Source organism: Elephantulus edwardii, unplaced genomic scaffold, assembly GCF_000299155.1.
Source record: "Elephantulus edwardii isolate Elephantulus edwardi_28Jun2011 unplaced genomic scaffold, EleEdw1.0 scaffold00138, whole genome shotgun sequence".
In the NCBI taxonomy this organism is placed as follows: Eukaryota; Metazoa; Chordata; class Mammalia; order Macroscelidea; family Macroscelididae; genus Elephantulus; species Elephantulus edwardii.
The window spans coordinates 2741809-2751561 of NW_006399888.1; the positions used below are offsets into that span (position 1 = coordinate 2741809).

A 9753-nucleotide genomic window follows, 5' to 3' on the forward strand; every position below is an offset into this window, starting at 1 on the left:
CTAAGATGCTTCTTCATCTTCAATCTTGGGAGCCAAATAATACTTTAAGTGTCCCATATCAGCAATTTTATATTCTACAACTGAAAGATGACATGGATAAAGTTAATTATTGAGGAGTATCACAAATGCTACCAAACAAACAATATGTGACAAATTTTCTTACCAAGGGGGACATCAGCAGACATACTGAGTGTTACTGTGGCAGACAGCGGAGTAGCTTTTGTAAAGAAATTCAGGTATCTAAGCGCAAAAGTGAGCTGAACTGGCTCATTCATATCTATGGTAACCTAAGAGAGAAAACAATCACCTTTACATACATTAAAGTTACATTAGTTCATGATAAGCTTTATGAATCTTTATTGCCATCTCTGAAGGGTGTTAGGAACTGACTTTGACCAGTGAATGGATCAAAGGACAAAAGGATCACTATGGATGTTAACATCACAAAAGGACATCAAGGCATCACCAGCTCCTGGAGACAGGCGTCCCCCCACTGCTACTGCTCCCCCACACCCTCAACTCCTACCAAGATATCTGCAATGTCACAGGAGCCTGCAGACATCTGCAAGTATTGAATAAACAGTAGGTGCTACATATAGGAATATATTGAGATGCAAACAAATTCCAGACTTTAGAGAAACTCCACTGACATGGTCTAGAGTCTAAAACTAGCTTCATAGTTTTCTTCATACTAAAGAGAAGAATGAAGGAGCCACTGGACTGAAAAAAAGTAAAAGAGCAGAGAACACAGTATACTAAAATACTCATTGCTGAGCTGGAACGGCTTCACAGCTGTAAAACAAGCGGGAGATGGCCCATCTTTTTTTGTGCAGAAGAAATGCTGATGGATCCAAACTGCCAGAGGTGCCTCCTTTGGGTAGGCAGCAAGATGTCCTACGGACCACCCCCTCAGGGAGACTACTAATATACTGGCCCAAACCAGAACAATTTAAAAATGGAAAAATCCTTAACATCAAATAATTTTCTTGGAGGAAGTTAACATATACTTTAAATATGTTAATAATAGTTAATGAAGAAAATATCTGACAGTTGGTTAATAACTGTAGAAGATAGGTGGTGTGACCAACTGGGGAGTAATTTTTCTTCATTTTTCAAAATTTCATAAGTTTTAAAAGCTTGTGTGTGTGTGTGTGTGTATATATATATAAAATGTAGAATATAGTCAAACTTTCTCTTATGGCTATAACCCAAAGATCCCTTCTACAGGGAAAAAAGGTTTATTAACTATGTGTAAAATATCAGCTTTCAAATTTCTAATAAGCTTAAAATTTGAAAAGCCACAACTAGTTCCTGTATTGTCTTGTTTGCTGTCAAGTCAGAACCGACCCACAGGTGACTCTTCAGTAGGTTTTTGATGCAGTTAATCACATGGGAGGAGACTGCTCATTTTCTCCCTCAAAGTATCTTCAGAATTGCAGCATAGCTTTTTACCAGTAGGCCACCTGAGCTCCCTACTGATCTTGGTAAACCTTAAAAAAAAGCTAAATTGAGAGCTGCCATTTAGGTCAAAATCAACTCAACGGACACTTCCAGTATTTAAACCACTATGATAGTAAAAAGTGGCCTAGTGGGTAAGGAGTTGCAAAGGTAGGTTGTTTGAATCAACCAGGAGAAAAATGCTCTGCAGGAGAAAAATGGGCAATCTCCTACATGATTTACAGCTATGAAAATTCACTGGAGGATCAGCTTTGAGCTTTTTTTAAAAAAAGTATCCTAGTGTTTAATATTTTTCTTACAAGTTTATACATATATATATATATATATATATTTTTTTTTTTTTTATTATTAATTTAGTTTTTTGAGCTTTTCTTTTTAAAGAGTGGTAGAAAGGGAGAGGAAAGTGAGTCAATTGACCTCCCCTAACAATTGTGGTTAGTCACTGAACCTTACTCAGTTTGTGTTCCCACCAACATTTAAAGTGAGAAAATAAAAAAAACAAAACACAAAAAAGACCATATGCTATTATATTAAGGATTATACAGAGCTCAAGAAGTGATTAATGGCAAAAATCTTACCCTTAACTAGATCATTCTGTTCAATGATCAATCCTCCTATGTTCAATCATGTGGCAAAAAGGGAAAAAAAACTAACAAAATCCACAGAAACCCAAAGGTCTGATATTTCCTGATTCTATCCTTGAAATGTGTGGAACTGATTTAGAAACCTTTCTGTCATTTGTAAAAGCCTTGGATTTGCCCACCCATCTCACAAATTTTATATTGGATGGCACTTAATAATAACTTGAAATTTCTAATAGTATCAAGTTCACAAGCCAGTTACTTGGAAATGCAATTTTGTCTAGTATTTTAATTTCAGCAACTAATATACTATTAGACAATTTATAATCTTGTTAAAAATATAATGCTTGTTAATGTAAAAATTACTTACAGCCTCCTCCTCTTTATCAACATTACTTGTTTGTGACAATTTAATGTTTCCATTTCCAAGTTCTCCACTTGCAGAAAATTTCACGCCGTCTTTTGCACAGGAAATGACAACAGCATCTCCAATATGACTGAGATCTCGGCATATACGTGCAAATTCTCCAGAAGGCATTTTTACTACACAGCTATACTCTTGTTCCTAAAAGAGCAAAGGTAAAAGTTAACCGCTAGAAAGTGATCATTAATTAATTCCCTAAAATAGTCCAACAACTCAAAGTAAATTTGTATTTTAAACAAGTATGTTGAAAGCATATTTTACAGTAAGAAACAGGTTAAACCTTTAACAACAAATACACTCTCCATGGAATAAAACCCACCTCCTAATAATTCATGAGGGTAAGACAATCTTAGGGTATGACAGAGAAACCAGGCCTAAATGGCCTTCTAAAATATAACAGTATTAAACACCTCAACATCTTTATGAGCTCTGATGCTGATAAGATCTAGTCGACAACACAGGGAAAGAGCATGCAGGTTAATTTGAACATGCACACCTAGGCACAATGATTTCAGCTAATTATATCAATTTATGGGTATTGTGGGTCAATAAAACGACACATGTAAATCAAAGTAACAAACTCACTCTGAAACATGTACAGTAGAAATTGTACTAGAAAAAGCTTCTTCTATTGGTAAGTAAACTTTAGACATTTACACTTAAAACTAGTGATCATACTAGTGTTTAAAAGCGCAGCAGTCAACAATTAGAAGCTTTGGTACTCACTGGAATTCCAAGTTGTTCAACATCTAAATCCATTAACTTCATTTCATAGTCAGAAACTTTTTCTTGGTCTACCGGGGGAAAAAAAATCCAACAACGTTGAAGAAAACCATGCACATGTGGGAGCATGACAAAAATTTATAAAGATTACATTTCTCAAAGCTTTGCGAAACACTGATGCTGCCTTTTAACTTTCTCCAGCACAAAGCAATAAAGAGTATGACTTACTTGGCGCTTCAAACACCAGTGCCAGAGTGTCTGCGTTATCTTCAGCCCTCAGGGTAATGATGTCTTCGTTGCCAGCACACTTTAGGATTTTGGACATGCTAGAAAACAAAACAAAAAAAAAGGGGGGAGTTAAAACGAATACAATCTTTTGAAAAGGGTAAAAGTTTCTAAGACCATTAAAATCTACGAATTACCATTTTCATAGACTAGACTGATGAAAGGAGGACACACTGCTGAAGAATGTGTCAACCGGTCAAGCCATTTCAGAGGGCAATCTGGCAACATCTACCTAAACTAAAACTGCCCTGGACCAGCAATTTCACATCTGCTTGTAAACAGCATTATCCTAATTGTAAAATTATTTGGACTCGAAAGAAATTGGCATCGTAAAACAATAAACCTCCTTGATTTATTGTGCGTAATATAGTAGACAGTTCTCAAGCTTTAGTTGCACAATTAAGTATTAAACAAAAAATACGCAGTTCAATAAGGTCAAAGGGCGGCCTACTGAAATTCTTGTGTATGTCTCAACACTTAGGTTTTCACCGCCAAGCTATTTACCCATAAAAGACTAAACCCCCCTGGGAGGACATTGCCCATCCTTCTCCCGTGGACCAGCTGGTGAATTCGAAAAGCCTGCCTTAGGGATTGCAGCACAAGAGGAAAGGAAATGCAGTTAGCACTTTAATCCGATGCCATTTTTCATTAGACGCACGATCTAGAGCGGTCAAAAGTCAACCACGACCCAGGCTTTCCCATGCAAGACCTCTATCATTTAATAACTTAAGAGCTAAGGAGGATTGTTTTTTTGGAAGCGCGGAGAAGCGGTTCATTTTCCCGCCACCAGCTTTGTGAATTTGGCGCGGAAAGAGCCGGTTCCCGCGGCCGCCAGCGCGGGCTTTCGCGAACCGCGCACTCCGCCGGGCCCGCCCCTACGCGCTGCCGGCCAATGGGAAAGAGAGCGTGACTTTCGCCAGCCAATGAAGACCGGGCTCCGCGACTCCCGCCAAAGGCCGTGGATAGGGGTGGCGCGGGCCCGGATCCTCTCCCCCATCCCCGCCTTACCTGGTAAGGTTCACGCCCATGGCCAGGTTGCGGTCGCAGCGGTAGGTGTCGAAGCCCTCGGAGCGCAGAGTGAGCTGCACCAAGGACACGTGGGACGAGTCCATGCTCTGCAGGTTCACGCCGCTCGAGCTGATGTCCCAGCAGGCCTCGTTGATGAGGTCCTTGAGCGCCTCTAGCACTTTCTTCAGGATAGAGCCCTGGACCAGGCGCGCCTCAAACATGGTGGCGGAGTCACAAAGACGCGGCTGCAGGCGAGTGAAGAGGAATGTCCAGCCGGTTGAGGCCTCTGGAGGGTCAGCGAGAACAGGAAGCCTGAGAACTAGAGGACCACACCACCCCGCTGGTTCCGCAGCCGTTTAATGCCGCCGCGTCTCGGAGCGCGCTCTCCGGGGGTTTGCGCTGCGCACTGAAACGTCACCACGTTGCTCAGCCCACTTCTGGGGGCGTGGCGTCAGGGCTAATCGAGCCCTGCCTCCCGGAGAAGCCCGCCCACCTGGGTGTTCATTGGCGGGTGCTGGGATGGACGTGACAATCATACTGAGGGGGCGTAGCTGATGGGCGGTCCCCGAGCGACGTGGCCGCCTCTCGCGGGTCTTTCGCCTGCTTATTTCCGGGTTCCTGATTATATGTGGGGTCTAGTCTATGGCCGGAGTCGTCACTGCTCAGCTATATAGTCAATAAAGGGTCGCTGTCTTCCAAAGCTCGGCATTAGGAGTAGCTTTTCCAGCTACTAAAGTGAAATTTAAATTTTGCCTGTTGTTGTTGTGTACCATCGAGTCGGAACCGACCCGTGGCTGACCCTCCAGGGTTTTCTGAGGCCTTTAATCTCTTAGCAGGACACTTATCTTTCTCCCGCGGAGCAGCTGGTGGATTCGAACCAAGTGACTTAGCAATTGCAGCGCAAGGAAGGAAAAGCAGTTATCACATTAATTTGAACTCAAAGGAGAATTGCCCTACAGAGTTTTAAGGGCAACCCGTAAATCTTAACGAAGACTGATGAAAAGTAGAACCGCTAATTTTTTGCTTACCAACTAAATATTCGTTATACCGGCTTTGAACTGGCGTTGTTACAAAAGTGGTCCACTCCTAAGAGTCAAATAAATGATAGAGGTGTAAAAGCATAACAACCATTATTATAGAATGAATATACGGATCCAAGGGTTGGGGGAGGGTGGAAGCAGAGGGATGAGAATGTGCAGGGGGAGGGGCATTAGTTATGGGGTTGTATAATTAGAGGGTGGGAGGGTGAGGGGAGGAAATTGGAAGAATCAGGTGTGAAAAACAATGTGTTTGAATTTTGTAAATTAGTATAATAAAAAACTAAAATATCAACTCGGAGGACCATCTCTTTGCATGTATAAACGCCCTGCCCTTGATTTACAGAGACCATTTTACCAAATTTCTAAGGCTGAAAATCTTGTTGGAAGACTGCTAACTGGCTTTTCAGATAGCAGAGAGTCAGACCCAATTGTGTAACTTTAATATGACTTACGAGGCAATTTTTTTTCTTCCTCTCATGTCTTGTCCTCGAACAGTGAGTGGTTGTTTATCTTGATTTGCTTTTAAATTTTTATCGTGTCTAGAATATTCTTCAGTTATCGCATATCTAGTTGTGAATTTAGTTTTGTTTTTTTTAAAAGAAAATTTTCTTTTATACTGGTTTACTTTCAAAGTTCATATACACTGTTTTTCACACAGGATTATTTTTCATTTCCTTTACCCACCTCTCCCTCCACCCATCAGACTGTGCGACCCTATGATTAACCACCCCACCCCCACCCTCGTTTAGTTTTCTATATCTAATTCGAGGCATTTTGTGGGCGTCATGAACCAGAAGTTTCCACCACTGTCATAAGGTCTAAAACAGTCTCATTCATCATTATCTCTCCCAACTCTCTTCCTCCTTCATTTCCGTCGTTGTGTAAGGTAGAGTCAGAACTGACCCATAGCAGGCCTCCCGGCGAGTTTTCAGATTAATTGCACAGGGTAGGGGATTGCCAGTCTTTCTTTGGCACAGCAGTTGGTGGATTTGAACCAAGTACTCTTTAGTTAACAGAGCAACTCCTTACCACTAGGCCTCCAGAGCTTCCTTCACTTCCACTGTTTTTGTTATTACTGTTTATCATCAGGGTGGAACCGACATATAGCTGATCATCCAGCAGGTTTTCAGAGGCTCTTAAGCAGTTGGTGGACTCGAATCTCAGGATTGCAGCGCAGTTTCTTGTCATTAGGCCACCAGAGCTCCCTACATTTATGTTAGACATACCTAGTTTAATGAATTTAATAAACTAGGCATGTGTACTTTGGAGATGTCAGGAGGGGGCTATAAATTTATAATTTATCTTAAAATTTTATAAAAAAATTTAAAAACAATAAAAATTATTTAAAAAATTTTAAAAACAACTGTTCACTGTGAAAAGGATACTATATCTTGGTTGGAAGGTCAGAGAAAGGAACCTCTCTACATTATGAATCCACGTGGTGCCTGTAACAATGGGCTGGAGCATATCAGACGGAAAAGTTCAGAACTCTTGTGCATCGTTAACTTGATGGCACTAAACAACAGTATTGAATTTAAGGTATAGTCAGTGGTTACAGATGGAGCCCAGGTGGCTTGGTGATTAAAGCCCTTAGCTATAAACGAAAACATTTGTAGTTCAAACTCACCAGCTTCTCCAAAGAAGGATGAGGTAATTGGCTTCCTTAGAAAAAAACGTGGAAATAATATCCAGCAGTTGTTCCTCCTTGTCCCAAGAGTGATTGGTGGGAATCAATTTAAAGGCAACTTGTTTGGATTTGTTTGTTTGGTTTTCCATTGTTATATGCAGCATTATTTTATGTAGCATAGAAGATGGGGGGAAATGCTATTAAGCTGTCAGCAACTCATTGCTCTGGAGTTCGGCCTTTGGGTTGGTGCTGCAGCTCACTGAGTACTACAGGCCCAAGTTGTTGTTAGATGCCATCTGCTCTAGCCCAGTTGTTATGGTCACTATGTCAGTCTATCCTATTGAGGGCCTTTCTCTTTTTCACTGACCCTCCACTTTTCCTTGGTGGCCCTGTGGTAAGAAACTACTGCAATCCCAAAAGCACACAGTTCAAATCTACCAGCTGCTCCACAGGAAAAGGATGGGAAATCTTCTGAAAACTTGCTGGAGGGTCAACTATAGGTCGGCTCTGGCTTGTAAACAACAGCCATCTTTCCCATCGTGATGTCTTTTCCAAAGCCTGACCGCCCTGACCACACGCTTAAAGCATGTGAGACAGAATCTCACCATCCTTGTGACCAGAGCTTTTGTCAAATCATCACAGAATACCTTATTCACTAGAAGTTACTAACTATAAGTCTCTAGTTATTGAATGGCATTTAAGACTTTCAAAACCCTTTTATTCATATTATTAGCTTCGTGAATACATATTAAAGAAAGTAGAAGGTAAACTGCTTAAGGCATTACTAAATTTTTCCATACTAAGAGTTGCCCATTTAGTTGCTGGTGTTATGTTTTCCCATTGACATGCTCTGTTAATGAAGCATTTCTCAAAAGAGTGTCCCGCAAGAAATATATACACATAGCTTTATGCTTTTCACAGCATTAGTCACAATAGTAAAAAGATAAAAGCGACTATGCTGCCTATTAATGGAAGAATGGATAAACTCTGATAGTGTCATGTTGTTGTGTTGTTGTTGATGGCCATTGAGTCAAGCAAGCATGACTCATAGCTACCGTATGAACAAAAGGCCTGAAGCTCTTCCACAACCATCACCATGTATCACAGTTGACAGAGTTTCCAGAGGCATGCTGTTTAGGAGGTAGATACCACTCCTGCTACATACTAGAAAACCCATGAGTTCATTAACAGGAATAGAATTGTTATAACTGACTCATAGCTGACGCTCCAGCAGGTCTTCAGAGACTGTAAAGGTAGTTCACCTTTCTCTCACAGAGCAGTGGGTGGATTTGAACTGTGTGCCTCTGAGTTGGTAGCACAACTCCTTTTTTTTTTTTTTTTTTTTGTGTGCGTGTACCGTCAAATTAGATCTGACTGGTACAGGAGGATATTGCGCCTCCTTCTCCGGCAGAGCATCTGGTGGATTGGAACCGTGTTCCTCTGGGATTACAGTGCAGCTTCTTGCCACTAGGCCACCAGAGCTCCCCCTGTAGCACAACTCCTAACCCAGTAGGCCACCAGAGCTCCCTAACAGGACTTGTGGTCTACACAAACCACAGCCTCTTCTAACCTGACACCAAAATTAGATAGCATCTAGGTATCACTACTGATTTTTACGCACAAGGATACAATAGAAGATTCTGAACAGAACGGAAGTATAATGAGATGGACTGACACAGTGACTGTAATAATGGGATCATATATACCAGAGATGCTGAGGACAGCATAGTATAGGGCAAGGCTCATGGGGGTGTCTGGGTTGTATTCATCTACACAGCACCCAAGAACAACAACACAGGTTTTCAAAAGTGAAAATTGCTATGAAGCCATTCTGACTCCTGAAACCTCACGTGTTGTAGAATAGAATTGTGCTCCATTGGATCTGCAAGGCTGTGATCTTTCTGAAGGGAGTCCTGGTGGTGTAGGCTGTGGTCTATCGCACTTTGAGTTCACCAGCAGGGGCTCAGGAGAAAGATGCGCAGTCTCCTCCCATTGAGATTTCCAGCCTCTGAAATGTGATGGTGGGGATGGAGGGCACCTGTGAGAATAAACTGACTCGATGGCCAAACAGTGAGACCTTTAAGAAGCAGATTCCTAGGATTTTGTTCCAAGGTGCTCGGGATAAGTTTGGACCAAGGACCTTTCATTTAGCACTTAAGCACTTTAACCATGTGTGCTACCAGAAAAAGAAACATATGTGCTATCAACCTGGCTCAAGTCACGGCTCTCAGCGTCCTCCACATTCTGCTGGTGTGAAACGAACAGCTGAGCTTTGGGATAGTTTGTGGAGATGTTCACTCAGACAGGACATTTCAAATTATTTGCTCTCACCTGTGGAGGAAGTGGCTACTGAACGGGTCTCAGAGAATACGCTTGCTCTGTGTAGACATCTTTTAAAGTTTTGAGATACTAAAGTTAGCTTAACTTACCCAAGAGATGCCTAATTTTAGTTTATGATGATGCAACCACCGACAATGGTCAAAATGGTGTTATTGTTGTTATGTGCCGTCGAGTCGCTTGCGACTCATAGTGACCCTATGTACAACAGCCCTAAACTCCGCTCTATCCTGTGCCAATCGCACTGTCTCTGACACTCCCATCTCAATT

At 41.6% G+C, this 9753-nt stretch overlaps 1 protein-coding gene across 1 annotated transcript; it reads right to left on the minus strand.

The window, feature by feature from the left end:
• Positions 1-4700, minus strand: PCNA (proliferating cell nuclear antigen). The gene is made up of 6 exons (XM_006894227.1): positions 4480-4700; positions 3415-3512; positions 3190-3257; positions 2410-2604; positions 164-287; positions 1-80 (listed from the first exon to the last, which is right to left on the minus strand). The coding sequence occupies exons 1-6, from the start codon at positions 4698-4700 to the stop codon at positions 1-3; spliced, it is 786 nt and encodes a 261-aa protein (XP_006894289.1).
• Between the last annotated feature and the right edge of the window lie 5053 nt (positions 4701-9753).